At 39.5% G+C, this 16,232-nt stretch overlaps 1 protein-coding gene across 1 annotated transcript in view; it reads left to right on the forward strand.

Moving 5' to 3' along the window:
• The window catches only part of LOC123512254 (allatostatin-A receptor-like), a 295,630-nt gene extending 285,063 nt beyond the window's left edge, over positions 1-10,567 (forward strand). Inside the window, 5 exon segments of the mRNA XM_045268530.1 lie at positions 1-31; positions 3,271-3,468; positions 4,752-4,891; positions 8,685-8,886; positions 8,888-10,567. The exon segment at positions 1-31 is cut by the window's left edge and continues 139 nt beyond it. Coding sequence (XP_045124465.1) covers positions 1-31; positions 3,271-3,468; positions 4,752-4,891; positions 8,685-8,886; positions 8,888-9,028 — 712 coding nt within the window. The 3' untranslated portion in view covers positions 9,029-10,567.
• The last annotated feature ends 5,665 nt before the right edge of the window (positions 10,568-16,232 follow it).

The raw sequence follows: 16,232 nt of genomic DNA on the forward strand, positions 1-16,232 counted from the left end.
CGATGAAGACTATAACCATATGGCTTTCCACGTGAGTAGTGTGTGTCTTCTTGGCTGGGACGTTCGGATTTCGCACTTACCTAATCTAGCTTAATCTAAAATAAGCTTACCTAAATTATTCTATATCAATCTGACCTTCCTTTACCTAACCTAAAGTAAACTAACCTAAACTAACCAAATCTAATCTTCCCTTACCTTACCTAACCTAACGTAACCTAACTCAATCTAAACTGATCTAGCTTTCCCTTACTCAACCTTACCTTACTTAACCTTAATAATCTAGCCAAACTTAACCTACACATATCTAACTTTCCCTTACCTAAATTAATCTCACCTAACCTAATAAATGCTAACGTAAATTAACCTAACCTGATATAACCTTACTTAACCTAACCAAATCTTACCAAACGTGATTTAACCTAACCTGGTCTAACCTTGCTTGACCTGACAAACTGGCCGAAATATGATTGTCAACTAAGCTTATTTGTAGTATTTTCATTTCTAGCAGGATTTGTTAGAGCTCAAACCAAACTAACCTAACGTAACCTAACTGTCAATTAAGCTTATTTGTCATATTTTCATTTCTAGTAGGATTTGTGTATTTGTTAGAGCTTAAACCAACCTCACCTGGCCTAACTTATTATTTTATTTTGTTCTAATTCTGATGCGCAATGTGTTTTTACATCTCTCACTTTTCTTTTTTTTATGCAGGAGGGAAACCAGCCAAGGCAACAACCTAACCTGACCTAGCACGATGTAAACTTATTGCTTTTTGAGCGAGTCTTGTGTTATTTTTTTCTTTATAAAGTTTTCGGATTTGATAGAAATTCTTGTGTAACTTAATCTAACCATATGGCTTTCCACGTGAGGTGTTTTTTTTTTCTTTCTTAGCAAACTCTTCATGGTTGGGAAAAATTTAATGAATCTTTTAAACAAATGCTGTGGTAGGTAAAATTTCAGTCTTTGCTTTGCTAGGAAAGATTTTTTTTTTTTTCAATTCAACTGATAAAAGTTTTCGTTTTATTTTCTTTGTTGTGAAGCGTTCTACAATAATTTCTTCAATAATTTCTTCCATATTAAAAAAAAAAACTTTACCTTCAAAAATGAAATATATACTCATATCGCTTTTACAAGAACTTATTTTTTCTACCTTACATATTTTGTGGTAATATTTATCTAGTAAGTTGGGATTAGAGAAGAGAGACAAGAGCAACAAGTGCAATATTCACCAAAGTTATATTCAAAAGAGACAAGAAGAAACTAGTTGTTAAGCAGAGTGGTGGGGTGACTGGAATAAACTCAGCCACCAGCCAGGATGTCGCTGCACCACAGTCAACAGGGACTGACGAACTGTGGTGGACATTTTGGGAAAGAGTTAATACGTGGAACAAGTTTTTACGAGTATACTGACACTGGTTTTCTTATTATATATACTATGTTGTGTGTGTGTGTGTGTGTGTGTGTGTGTGTGTGTGTGTGTGTGTGTGTGTGTGTGTGTGTGTGTGTGTGTGTGTGTGTGTGTGTGTGTGTGTGTGTGTGTGTGTGTGTGTGTGTGTGTGTGTGTGTGTGTGTGTGTGTGTGTGTGTGTGTGTGAAGATCTTTTTTATTCTAATTTCTGATGCACATTTATTTTTTACATTTCTCTCTTTTTCTATGCAGAAGGGAAACCAGTCAACGGCAACAAATGGTTAAAAAAGCTCACTTTAAAAGCTGGTTCCCTTAAAGAACAGGAAAGAATTAACCAAAATTCATGGACAAATGTGTTTTACTTAATGCAACATGTGAAGATATTATCGAACTTTTAAATCAATATTACTTCTTATCTTCTTTCATTCTTTCTGCCACAAATTCATCAGCATCATCATCCTTTTATATCATGCACATTCTTTCCTCTTATAGACATTTTTCATCACTGATCTAAAAGTGTTTTTGCTCCATCCATCATATCATTCTTTTTCTCCGCCACACATCGTTTTTCCTTCCCATGTGCACTTCATGACAAAAATCTTCTTTCATATCATCTGAATCTAACCTGTCAGTTCTCTTTTCCTTCGTATATATTTTCAACGCCACTATCATGCTTTATTTTTACTCAATGTTTCTCTGCTGCAGATCAGTTTCGTCACTTATATACACTTCATGACAAAATTCAATCTCGCTTGTATTTTTTTCCAGTCGCTTCTCATTTCTTTTAGTCATCTTTCTTATTTCCAAAGCACATATGACTTCTATTTTACACGTTTTCCTTTAATTTTCCCTATTATGTATTAATCCTACTTGCATTTCTACAACCGTATTTTCTTGAGTATATTCCTATAAACTATATGACCTTCCTCTTTATCGTATGTTTTTCTTCTCTCCCATAGATTAATTTCTTCAGTAATGATTAGTTACAATATACTTATAACTTTCATGTTTTTTTCTTTCTATTTCTATTTACTCGATTTTTATTAATTATCGATGTATTAATTTTCTTTTTATCATGAGCAAGGTCATTCCTCTTTCATTCCACGCATTCCTTCGTTTCCCATAGAGCTATCTCATTACCAACATTTGTCACAAAACTATTTAACAACTATTTTCTAGCATTTTCCCTTTTTATTTTATCTGTGTATTAGTTTTTGTATTAATTTTCAACACTAATGACTTCTCTTCTATTCCACGTTTTTCTTTTCCTGTCCATAAATCAATTTCACGATTTCAACACTGAGATAGAAGCCATAACAAAATGCATTGAATTTTTATATATTTTCTTTTCCTTTTTCTTTTACAGTATTCTGTATCTCAAAACCCTCCCCTTTACTCCACATATTCCTTTCCTCCCATATAGATCAAGTCCATCACCAACACGTACATCAAAACAAACACTGGTAAACTCTGTCACTCCCTATCTGCTTCTGTACTTCCAATTTCCTATGACTTGATTTCATTTCAGAGTTTTCGAGACATTTTTCCTTTTTTATGACTAACTCTCTCGAATTTTGAAGGGAACTAGCAACTAAGTGGGCTTTTCTTTATTCGTTTTATGTTATCCTTGGCTATTTTTTTTTCTCTTACATAAAAAAATCAACTTTTTCTATTGATATCTTTACTCTCAACATGAGGCAATTAAGAGTTTTTTTTCCGTCTTACAATACCCTTGGCCAGTTTTTTTCCTCTATTACATAAAAAAAAAAACTCACCTTACTTCACTTTTTCTATCAATATCTCCACTATCAACACAAACACGACCCTTCCCTTACAACCCACGTTTTCTTTCCCTTACCCCAGATCGGCTTCATCACCACCATGTACTTCGTTCCCCTGGCGGTGATCGTGGTGCTGTACCTCATGATCCTGAATCGCCTGTGGTATGGCGTGGTACCTGGCGGGAAGAGCAGCGCGGAGAGTGTGCGGGGCAAGAAGAGAGTAACCCGCATGGTGGTGATTGTGGTGGTGACGTTTATCGTGTGCTGGTTCCCGATCCAGGTGAGAGAGAGAGAGAGAGAGAGAGAGAGAGAGAGAGAGAGAGAGAGAGAGAGAGAGAGAGAGAGAGAGAGAGAGAGAGAGAGAGAGAGAAATTATTGCAATATAAAGGAAGAGGAAAAAAAAAGGGAAAAAATGGTGAAAGAACATATAGGATTAAAGAAACGAAAGAAAGAAATATAATAGAAAAAGAGAAGTAGTGAGGAAAGAGAGAAAGAGAGAGAGGGAGCAGAAATGAGATATTGAGGGAGGGAAGGAATGAATGAATGGATGAACGAAAAAAAAGAAGAGAGAAAACAGAAAAAACCAGACATGGATGGTTAGAGATGGTAAGAATAACTAACACTGTAACACCATGACAGAATACGGTATGAAAAGAAGGAATGGAATAATAATTGAGAGAGAGAGAGAGAGAGAGAGAGAGAGAGAGAGAGAGAGAGAGAGAGAGAGAGAGAGAGAGAGAGAGCGTAGTGAGGGAAGGAGGGGTCGTGAAAGAATGATATGCAGCCTTTTTTTATTTCTGCCACCCTCTACCACGAAATATAAGAGAAAAAATAGCTGAATCTTTACCAAGTGACCTTCAGTGCCAATCTTCATCACGACATTTTACAACTCTCTCTCTCTCTCTCTGAAAATAGAATATTCATCACCATTCTCTTTCTGCTTTATATCTTTCATTTCCTTCATTCATTTCTTTACTTTTACACATCGACTCCTTTCGTTTATCCCAGCTATTTGCTCCACTGCAACACTCATATTCTGAAACGCTTTGCTCTCTCATTGCGACTACTCTCAAAGGCCACAGTATGATTATCCAGGTTCTCAACGGCGTTTTTCCTACTAATGTCAAAAGTTAGTTAATGTGTCACTAGGAATCCTTAACTCCTTCAGTGCTATGACGCGTTTTCATATTCATTCTGCTTACTATTTGGTGATTTTATACAGCTTCAGAAACTTATGTGAGGGAATTAAATAGTAAAGACTCTGGCCATTAATCTTCTGACCTCCATAGACCCTTCTTAATGTAAATAAAATCGTCTAATCATACCCAAAACTCAAGATAGAAATGCGTCCAAGTACTGAAGGGATTAAAAACATGTGTAGTTTCAAGAGGGACGGCCCAGATGTAAATAAAATTGTCTAATCACATCCAAAACTCAAGACAGAAATGCGTCCCAGTAATGAAGGGATTAAAAACATATGTAGTTCAAGAGGGACAGCGCAGATGTGTTACAGAATATAATCCATAAACCGACTTCATCTCTCTCTCTTCCTCTCCCCCTCAGCTGGTGTTGTTGTTGAAGTCTCTGGGGATCTACGAGATGACCACCATTAAGATCATCATGCAGATCGCGGCGCAGGTTCTCGCTTACATCAACTCGTGCGTCAACCCGATACTGTACGCCTTCCTCTCAGACCCCTTCAGGTGAGTGTCCAGGTGCTCCTCTCTCACCTGCCTCTATTAACGTGTCCAGGAGGCAATATGGTCACTTTCACTCACCGATTTTTTTTCCTATTTTTTTTCCTTTCTTTCCTCTAAAAATGATGTGAGTAATTGGACTGTCAATCATTAAGGTGCTAAAGGCGTGTAACATTGACTCAGGTAATTTCGCCCATTGAATATTTACACACACAATTTTTCCTTCCTCTCTCCTAAGAATAATTCCGATGGTAAGTTACAATGTGTTTTCATCATGCCAAGTCATATTGACTTAACTGCATCACAGGGAAGTTCTCTCCAGTGAAATTCCCAAGGCGTCTTTCTTTGTGGAGTGTGCGATTACTTTAGTGAAATTTACATAAAACTACAAACTTTAGGGTAAACTGGTGCGGCTGTGAACCCAGAATTTTAAAGTAAAGTTCTTTAAGGTAAAATTCATAAGGAAAATCTTTGTAGTGGGATTTGTGAGCACCTGAGTGGAATTTACATAGAAAGAGACTTGAGGATGAAATGGCGCTGCTACAAACCCACAAAACAACTCCCATAATCCCGTCCACCATGCACAGGGATTTTTAAATTGTATATAAAGGGGTTAGAATAATTTTGGAGTTGTTTAAGTATTACTTCCTCATCTCAGTGTAATAAATATACCCAGAACTCACGCAAGGTAGGTTCTGATCATCGTACGACTAAGTGGATGGGAAAAATAATTTGCAGTAATTCTTAAATGTATCGTTTTCTCAAAAGCAACATTTGAAGTGGACGCGAAAATTATTAGTGTTTTCATAGGTACTTCATTCTATCAAGAAACAAAAATTATTAGTGTTTTAGGTACTTTATCCTATCAACAATGCATGATCCTTTCTAAACTATAAATTATTTTTAGAACTATGAAAATAACAATAGCAATCTAACAATTTGCAGTGGCCAATAGCTACGAATATATCAAAATGCTAAGTGTACACAGTAATTGGCAGAGTTCTCATATGTGTTTATATCCCATTAGTGAAGTACGGCTCTTGTTTACCTATAATCAGAAATCTCCCTTGACAGTACAACAGCACCCAGTAGTCAATAGCAAGGAATATTATCACTGACAAAAGACATTAGTAACGATCCTTAGCTATTTTTCCTCTACAAATGAACCACAACCAACGTTAGATTATTAGTGGAATCATGAAATCACCTTTGAAAACCCCAACAATTCCCAGTACCCACCAACCAAACTGTCCAGGAGGTTTACGAACACAGACACTAATCTTACAAATCTACTTATTCTTCTACATTATCAACCCCGTCTAATATTCACTTCCTCGCGGTGGCCATCTCGTTGCGTCCCTCCATCACGGCCAGCGGCATAAATGTATTGCCGCGTCGCTTAGAGAGGAGAATCAGGAAGCAGAATTAGGTTTAGAGGCTTTTATGGAGCACTAATGAGATTTCTCCGCCCCTTCCTAACACGTTCCATTTCAGCTAATTACAGGATAGCGCCAGTGGAGGGTGTACTGAGGCTGCGGAGACAGCTGGGGCTACTTGAGAGAGAGAGAGAGAGAGAGAGAGAGAGAGAGAGAGAGAGAGAGAGAGAGAGAGAGAGAGAGAGAGAGAGAGAGAGAGAGAGAGAGGAAAAGTGATTGTGTCCTTGAACGTTACTATGGCTGTGTTTATCTATTCATTTACGAATTTGTTATTTCACCATTTTTTCTTTATTTTTTCCCTAGTTTTCTTTGGACACGTCTTTCTTTATTTCGCCTCAAAAATGGACCACGTTTTTCGAAGTGGTGAATAGAGAATAGAAATAACAAACTCTGGAACTCCCTACCCACTTCTGTATTTCCAACTCCCATTCACGCGCCTTCAGTCAACTGGAGGTTTCAAGACATTTATCCCTTTCATTTCGGCTAACTATTTTAGACCTGCAAGGGGACTGGCAAGTAAGTGGGCCATTTTTTTTGTTTTATGTTGCCTAGTTTTCCCGTCATATAAAAATCAATCAAAGAGTTATCCTTTATCTTATTATTCCACTTATCCATCATCCAATCACACTCTCTTAATCCAGCCCCTTATGAGATTACTATTTAGTCATCCATCTACATCCACATACATCCGTTTCCCAGTATTCATCAATATTCATCAAAGTCCATCAATCACACACACACACACACACACACACACACACACACACACACACACACACACACACACACACACACACACACACACACAATAAATGAATGAAAATATAAATGATAAATATATTAATGAATAAATTATACAAAACTGTAACAAAAAAGTAAGCAAAAATAAATGTTTCATGAAAATTATCTCTTGATCCACCTGATTTTTCCCACCCAATACTCCACCTTAGAGCAAAAAATTCATGTCTTCATCCATCTACCAAAAGCTGCTTCTTAACCCACTAAAAGAAAATAAATAACTAAATAAAGATCACTTCCCTATAACCACATACAGCAAAAACAGCCCTGCATCCACAAAAGAACTGCTAATTTTATCTTTGCATAGGCCATCTTTTCCACCAAAATAAATAAAAATCACTCCCCTATAACCACATACACCAAAAATATCCCTACATCCACCAAAAACTACTAATTCCACATTTGTATAAGCCATCTTTTCCACCAAACATGGCTGTCTGTATCCACCATGACCAGCTTGCATATTCCACTCAGGCCTGGAGCTCTCATGCATCCAGTCGCCTCCATTCGCCTCACCCACATTTCCATTACTGACGCATTCACTTCGCCTTGGACTCGTACGCAGCTGTGTCCTTTCATTAGACATTCTGGGAAGTAAGAAAAAATACTCACTCGCCGCCACAGGCATTGTTAGGAGAGCAGGGAAGAGGATGGGGAATGGAGTGGAGTATGGGGAGAGGGGAAAGAGAGGGGAGGGTAAATACAAATAGAACAACATAACATTTTCTCTTTAGGGAAATGGAATACTAGTGGCCTTTTCCTGTTGTTTGGTTGAAATGTACCTTCCGTGAAATGGAGAAGTATATGAGTTACTGAATAAAATGTGATGCTCCGTTCCTCAGACAAATAGCGTTGTTATTGTCGGGTGTTTGGGGAATTCTGAATTGCATTTACATTCTGTTAACAAAATTTTCTTGTTACTTTTTTTTTAATTGTGTTCTTTATAAATTTATGTTACTTGTTTTTCTTTCTTTTCTCTTTTCCACTTTTCAGAAGGATTATGTAGGGAAAGGAAAAATGAGCAGAATATATTTGCACAAGATTATATTACTAACACTGGTAAACACTACTCTCTCTCTCTCTCTCTCTCTCTCTCTCTCTCTCTCTCTCTCTCTCTCTCTCTCTCTCTCTCTCTCTCTCTCTCTCTCTCTCTCTCTCTCTCTCTCTCTCTCTCTCTCTCTCTATATATATATATATATATATATATATATATATATCTGTCAAACAAAACACACACACACACACACACACACACACACACACACACACACACACACACACACACACACACACACACACACACACACACACACACACACACACACACACACACACACACACACCTTTTGAAATATTAACCAGCAGTGATCCTGGAAATGAAATAACACACACAAATTCTTAGTTTTACTCCTTTGAACCGCTTGCTACTTTCCTTCCCACTCATCTACAAAGGGAGCCACAGAGACGATGTTTTCCGTAAATATTCAACTTGAGGGAGTGAGCAGAGTTTATATTCCGAAAGACGAGTAGGGATTCTAAATCCGCTTTGTCCTTCCCCCGCACAGGAAGGCGTTCAGAAAGGTAATATCCTGCGGCCCACAGCGGAGGATGATGGCCTTGAACGGACGCACGGACGGAGAGAAGTCGATGGAAAGTCGCCCATTGAACCCAAAGCCGAGTCCCCAAACGGTGCCAATGACGCAGTTTATGAGCAGTGCACACCACCTCAGCCCCTCAGTCAACCCCCTGAGGCACACCAACACCACCTTCCATCACCACCACGTCCTTCACCAACGGCGCCACGAGAGAGGACAACACCGCGAGGCACAACATAGAGGCTGGCTTCATGGAGCACAAGAACTCAAACTGTGGGGTGGGTTGGGGGACACTTCCTGTAACTCTAGTGTGATCTGTGAATAGCGACACCCCGGCGCCTCCCAGCTCGTCTGAGAGTCACGTAGAAGTGCCCCTCTCATCACCACCTCATCCACCACCACCACTACCATCGCCACCCACTCACCAAACATCCCACCCCATTTCACCCCAACATCCCAGCATCCACCACCTCCCTCATCCCATTCTCCCCCAGTATCCATGAATGACTAAAAAAGGTGTTGTTGTTTTAAGTTCCCAACGAGGACCTTTTGGTAATGTTTTGGAATTCATCTCTGGAGCTTTTGGAGAGCTTTGCGAGGCGGGAAGAGAGAGACACCAACGCATTCACTGGTGTCGCTTGGGACTCACTGCTGGGTGTGACAGCGAAGTGTGAATACAAGTATATAAAAAGTATATATATTTTTGTAAATAAACGAATCTTATTAATGCGTCTAGAGAAACAATTATGGATCTTCTTTGTTTGTTGTATTGATAAGTTAAAGGATTCGGCATGACTGCGTGTGCGCGTGGGCGTGTATGCGTGTGTGCGTGTCTGCATGTGCGTCTCTGTGTGTGTGTGTGTGTGTGTGTGTGTGTGTGTGTGTGTGTGTGTGTGTGTGTGTGTGTGTGTGTGTGTGTGTGTGTGTGTGTGTGTAAGGGAAAGAGAGAGCAGGTGCAGATGTTTGTTGGCGAATATGGACACTTACAAGGGCGTGTGTGTGAGAGAGTCTGGACGTCTGTATGTACACGACAGAATCCTGCAGTGTTTTCCATACATCGACTTGGCCATTCAAAACCGAACGAGCTGCCCAACAGGACCTACACACGGCCCTTCCACAACAAACACCCTCCCCCATTGCCCCTTGACCCCCGAGGCCGCCGCTGAAGGGACTGAATGGTAACTGATAACTCATACACGGATGGCAAACTGTTGATACTACTTTTAATCACACATCAATCATTGTATTATCTGTTAGTTGTGTTGGACGTGCACAATACGTAATGCTCAAGACGTGACCTTCGCCTGTACTGAGAAGGAAGCAAGAGGGACGACTAAGGGTAAAGTTATCATGCCATTGAGCCCCGCATGTTAACCTTACCTTGACGCCCTCTCCGCCTCCCACACACCCTCCCCTCCAATTAACCTTGTGCCTGGAAATCTGCTCCCCTCTTCTGCTATTGACGTAGGGATCAGCTTTTCTACGCATCCCCTCCTTTTCAGATTCTCCTCTTTTCCCCTCCTTGCCCTCTTTCTCCCTCCCCCCGTGGTCATGTGATATAGCAACGGTCATCCCTTATCGTCGTGTTGGACTTTTATCTGATTTTTAAGTCCTTTTAGTAGGTCTTTAAGGTTTGTTCTTCAAGGTCCCAAAGGACAGGACCTCATCGCCTCCCTGTACATAAACAAAAACGAGGAATGATCGCGGTGTTTTGTAGCCGTGGAGTGACTGGTCATGGAGGAGGAGGAGGAGACGAAGAAGAGAGAAGGAAGCAAAATATTTATAGTTACTTGTTATGGAGGAGAGAAAGGTGAGGAAAAAGGAATGTAAATGAGAGAGAGAGAGAGAGAGAGAGAGAGAGAGAGAGAGAGAGAGAGAGAGAGAGAGAGAGAGAGAGAGAGAGAGAGAGAGAGAGAGAGAGAGAGAGAGAGAGAGAGAGAGAGAGAGAGAGAGAGAATTGTGATGCTTTATTTTTATGAATAAGTAATGGAGAATAAGATAAACAATTACTTGGAGAAAAAAAAATGTGAACGCAAAATCGAAAGAAAAAAAAAGTAGAGATGTGGATTTTTCGTGACTCGGGAGAAAAAATCCAAATAAAAGTGAAGAAAAATGAAGTGGTTTTCCATACATGTGAATTCCCTGGGTGTGGCGTGAACCCAAGGCCAGAGTGAGTCAGTGTTTGGTGGTGACTCACGAGAGGCGCCGCGCACAGTGTGAGTGAGCTGCCTTCAGGTGGAAGATGTGGGAAGCATTGCAAACCATCACACTGACCACAAAGGCCACACTCTCTGCATTATAAATGAAGAGAGATTTTTTAACAGTTGTTGTTGTGCTACAAACCAAATACTTTTCTACAATTGCCATTTTGTCTTTTTGTAAGAGTCTCAATATTTTCTAGGCAATTGTATCTTCCACAAACAAGTCATAAGTGATTTTTTTGGTGATTTCGTGTGTGTGAAAAGTCAAAGTGGGAAGAAATACCGCGTTTCTGGACGAACGAACGTTTTAATTGACGAGAAGTAATTTTTGAAGACAGATTTATCAGAGTGAACGTAATTTTTCACGGAAGGAAGGCGATAGATCAGAGTTGGTTGTTCCAGTAATCCTTTCCATTTATTTCCGTGAAGAACACCCGATAGGACACATAATTAGTGGTGCTACCTTTACGAAGAGAGAGGCGCGTGACTCTCCCACCCCCAAACGAGGCCGCCGAGGCTTTCCAGCTTTCACGGTGGAGCTGGAGAAACAATAAAAGAATACCTAGGTTAGTTGGAGCTCAATACTGATATGCTTAGTCACTGCTGATGATTCTAATGAGGACCTTGGGAAGAGTAGAGTCCCAATGTACATGACCCTCTGCTTAGGTCTTACAAAATATAGCGTAAGGGTGATAACTGCTTCGTCTCCTGTGCTTAAATGAATATATAAAACAAATATATCTATAATTTATAAGATATATAGTATTTCCAGAGCAGAACATAAATATATTAAAGAGTTAGAGGAAATATTTTATTCTCCCTTTATTTCCCTTGATATCCCAGAAAGGCAGCGTAGATGACCTGACCTAACTAAACCTAACCTAGCTTCACCTGCCCTCAGAAATAAAAAGACTACAAGTATTTTCTAATCCAATGAGAAGTGATAATGTTAAGGTCAAGGTGCAACGAGTGACTTGACCTGGCCTGACCTAGCGTGGCGTGTTCAGAGTGCACGTACTTACAAACATACACACTCGCTCTGAACACGAAAGACACACGTTTGTCTAAATCTTTGTACTGAATTTGTTGTTTTTTTGGCTATAATATTTTGTGTCCTTCAAAGTTCACCTGTGCGTGTTCAGGTGAGATTTAGTTGTATTTGTTTTGCTTGAGGTGGTTAGCGAGTGACTGACTCCCTGTTCAGTCACGTGACGGTGCAAAAATGTTATTCGCTCACGTGTTGATATTTTCCGTCTCGCTTTCTTGTTATTTTAGGTCTGTGTAGAAATAAATAAATGACTTTGCCTTATTTTGCTATGTTGTTCTCTCTCTCTCTCTCTCTCTCTCTCAGTTGATTTTCCCACAGACATCATTTATGCATCTCTTTCCTCGTTTATTTCTTCGTTCATCTTCATTTCGTCATCTTGTTCACGCCACACTCTTGCTCTAGCTTCTCTTTAATCTCCGGTCTATTTTTCCCTTTTTTTTTCTCTCTCTCTTCTTTTTTCATACTTTTATTTAACTTCTTTTTCTGTCTCATGTGATTTTCTCTCTTTAACTTCTGTGTGTCTGTGTGTTTGTTTTGTCTTACCGTTTCTTTGTTTGTCTGTCTATGTCTTTGATCTCTCTCTCTCTCTCTCTCTCTCTCTCTCTCTCTCTCTCTCTCTCTCTCTCTCTCTCTCTCTCTCTCTCTCAGCTTACCATCATAACAGTGCATATAAATTACTTTATACATTTTGGTGTCAAATACCTTTTTTTTTTTCAATCTATGTAAATAAATTCATACATAAAAATATACCAGCCATTTCTTTTTAGTTTGAAAGTAAATCTATTTGAATATTCAGTAACGCTCCGTCTGGCAACGCTTATACCAATTCATTTTTATGTGTTTTATTAATTACGAATTCCAAAAGCTTTTACATTATTTCTATGAATTCTTTTTTATATCTTATCTTTTTCTCCTTTTTCAACCTGACTGTGTACTGTTCTTGTTGTTGTTGCTGCTGCTGTTGCTGCTGCTGTTACTGCTGGTCCTGATGCTCCTCCTCTTCCTCCTTCTGCTTCTCCTCTTACTCCTGCTCTTCCTCCAGTAGTTCCTATCTGTTCTCTTCTTCCTCCTGTTGCTCTCTGTCTGGAACGACTTCACCACCTCCCCAGTGGATGACAGTGACCTTGACAGCGGTCCAGATCGGGCCAGGAGCGTCTCTTCGCCGTGATTGTTCCGTGTCATTCTGTAGCTGACGTGACAGCCACCAAGCCGCGCCCTCAGTTCCGTCTACATACATGCTTTCCAATTGTATTTTAATCTTGTCAAAAATAAATAAATGTTGCATGTGCATTACGGACTTTGTTTCAATTCAATTTGCCTCAGCACATTGTGATCTTTCCTCTTCTGGGGATTTCAATATTTCATTTTCATTCATTAATTCATTTTCCCCACCTGGAAGTAAATCTGTACACATCGCCAGCCAGCAACCTCCTGACACTCACTTCTGTCATGATCAACTGGGGAAAGTAAGAATTTCTCTCCTTTAATTCTTTCCCCGTCACTACTTGCCGCTCTTGAGTCTTCCCTCCTCCACCAGCACATCCTGTCACAAGCAGCGGCCAAGGTGAGTCAAAGAAGAGCTGAAAGGCCTCGTTACCTTATCTTCCTTAAGGGTTACATCAATGAAGACACGTTAGAACAAGACACCACCGTTGCATTAGTCACCAACATAGCAAGACACACCACCGTTGTACAGTCAAAACAGTTAACAGAACAACGCAACACTACACAAACCTCGAATGAATCTGGGTAATATGATCCTTTGTTTGAATTTGTAAAGGAGTTCCACAATACGAGTTAGTTAATCTTATACTTAGCGATATCGTATTTAGTTTCATTATTGTCCTCCAGTAGTTTTCTTATTGGAAGTACAATACGATATTTTTTTTCATTTAAGTATATCTAAAACACACAAAAACAAAGAGGAATGATTACTTTTCGAACAGAGAGAGAGAGAGAGAGAGAGAGAGAGAGAGAGAGAGAGAGAGAGAGAGAGAGAGAGAGAGAGAGAGAGAGAGAGAGAGAAATGAATGAATGAATGATTGACTGAATAAATTAATGAAAAAGAGAGACCAGGCAGATGGAAACACACACACACACACACACACACACACACACACACACACACACACACACACACACAGTTATCTTTTGTTATTTTTTCCTGTGTGTGTGTGTGTGTGTGTGTGTGTGTGTGTGTGTGTGTGTGTGTGTGTGTGTGTGTGTGTGTGTGTCGTTCTCTCAATACCTACTTACAGAAGAGAGAAAATCACCACTAAAGGACAGCAGCCATCACAACACAACACAGCGCAACACATAGATCTCATAACACTTGGTAAGGAGAGGCAGGGAGACCGTGCTGGAATTCTCATGTCAACATAACTTCACCCTTTCACTCCTCTCGTCCTTCCTTTCATCTCCCTCTCCCTTTCCATGTCAGCTTCATCAAGGTCCTAAAGATCAAGCTGAGGAGGAGGAGGAGGAGGAGGAGGAGGAGGAGGAGGAGGAGGAGGAGGAGGAGGAGGAGGAGGAGGAGGAGGAGGAGGAGGAGGAGGAGGAGGAGGAGGAGGAGGAGGAGGAGGAGGAGGAGGAGGAAGGGGAAGAGGAAGAGGAGAAAGAGGAAGAGGAGGAGGAGGATTGGTTAGCCTGGTTCGTCTTTCAGGTAAAGGCAGGTTAATTAATTTGACTTAATTACGTCTGTGCCATAAGATTATTCAGTGCGAAATGCCTTCAATGTATTCGTTTTATTTTCTTCGTGAATATTATTATCATCTCTTCCTTTTCCTTCTCCTTCCCATCTTCTTTTTCTTCCTCCTTCTCTTCGACTTCTGCTCTCGTTCGTCATATGCTAATTTACAATACTCTCTTCTCTTTCTTTCCAGTCCCTTCTCTCCACTTCCCTTATCTCCTCTTTCCTCCTCTTCTCTTCTCTTCTCTTTCTCCTCCTCCTTCTCCTCCTCCTATTGTAAACATTAAAGTATGGCAAACCAATAATAGACAAGACTAGTTTCCAAGAATTCCAATAATGATAAGTGTAGCGATGGAACAAAGCATCTCATAATGTTTGGTTCTCCTTAGTACAAAGTTCAAGGAATCACAGTTTATGATGAGAGAGTGCGAACAGTCGTGGTCATTATGTTGTGTTTCCCTGGCAGCTAGTGTGAAGCCCTTTTTTTTCTTTCTTCCTCCTTTTCTTTCCTTGAGTATAACAGTTGTTTTTTCCTAGGTTGTTTAGGAATGATGTGGAAAAAGATCTGGCCAAAAGCAACATGTTTGATATATATATATAAAAAAAAAAGGCTTACAAACGGATTGCTAGTTCCTGAAGAGAAGGTTCCAAAGTGTCTCAAAGTTGTTATTATGACATATAGAAAAATGTCAAAAATATAGTGTGTTAAAAAGATAAGACACACTTTTCTATCTTATTATTTGGCATTATTAAAAAGACAGATACAAGCGACGATCTCTAAAAATAATTAAGTTATGTTGAAGTACAGCATATTATTTATGTATTAAGTATATTTGGCAGTCTTTGTCGGTTCTATAATCTAAAACAATAGAGTCAAAATGTGTCTCACCATTCTGACCCCACACTATACAAAGTCAAAAGTATAATTAGTCGTTCTAATTACTGCACCAGGTGTGACAATATCGCCAGGTGCTCGTCCAGAAACTCATTAAGAGATAAGGTGAGGACTCTACACTCTGGCACAATGCTCGCCCGTCACTTCCATGTTCGTGTCTGTGTTCGAACATCAGATTGGGTCACTAACAAGTAGACAGGACTCCTCATCACCTCCCTGCCCTGCGATCCACGTGCCACGGAAAATGTGTGATAGCAAAATTTTACGATACTAAAGAAAAAAACAATCTTTGGTGTAATATAAAGTTTTACCAGGTGAAAGATTGGCGGAAAATTTGGATGTTCGGTACATATTTTTCTTTTTTCTTTAGCATTTTACGGAGAGACAAAAATAAAAATACTGAAGGTAAAATTAAAAGTGTTATAAAGTAAAGAAATAAAACTACAAAACTTTCTGAATTTTCAACAAACGTATTCAGGAAGCAGAACCCGACACGAGGAATAAAGATAAAATAATAAAGATAAAGTGAAAAGTGTAATAGAATAAAAAATACAAGATTACCTGAATTTTCAACAAAAAAAAAAAAAACATATTCAAGGCAGCAGAACTTTACACGAAGAAAGAGAGTGTGACACAGAACGTAAGAAAATAAAAAAAACATCAACAATTACGAACTTTTTACACG

Source organism: Portunus trituberculatus, chromosome 33, assembly GCF_017591435.1.
Source record: "Portunus trituberculatus isolate SZX2019 chromosome 33, ASM1759143v1, whole genome shotgun sequence".
In the NCBI taxonomy this organism is placed as follows: domain Eukaryota; kingdom Metazoa; phylum Arthropoda; class Malacostraca; order Decapoda; family Portunidae; genus Portunus; species Portunus trituberculatus.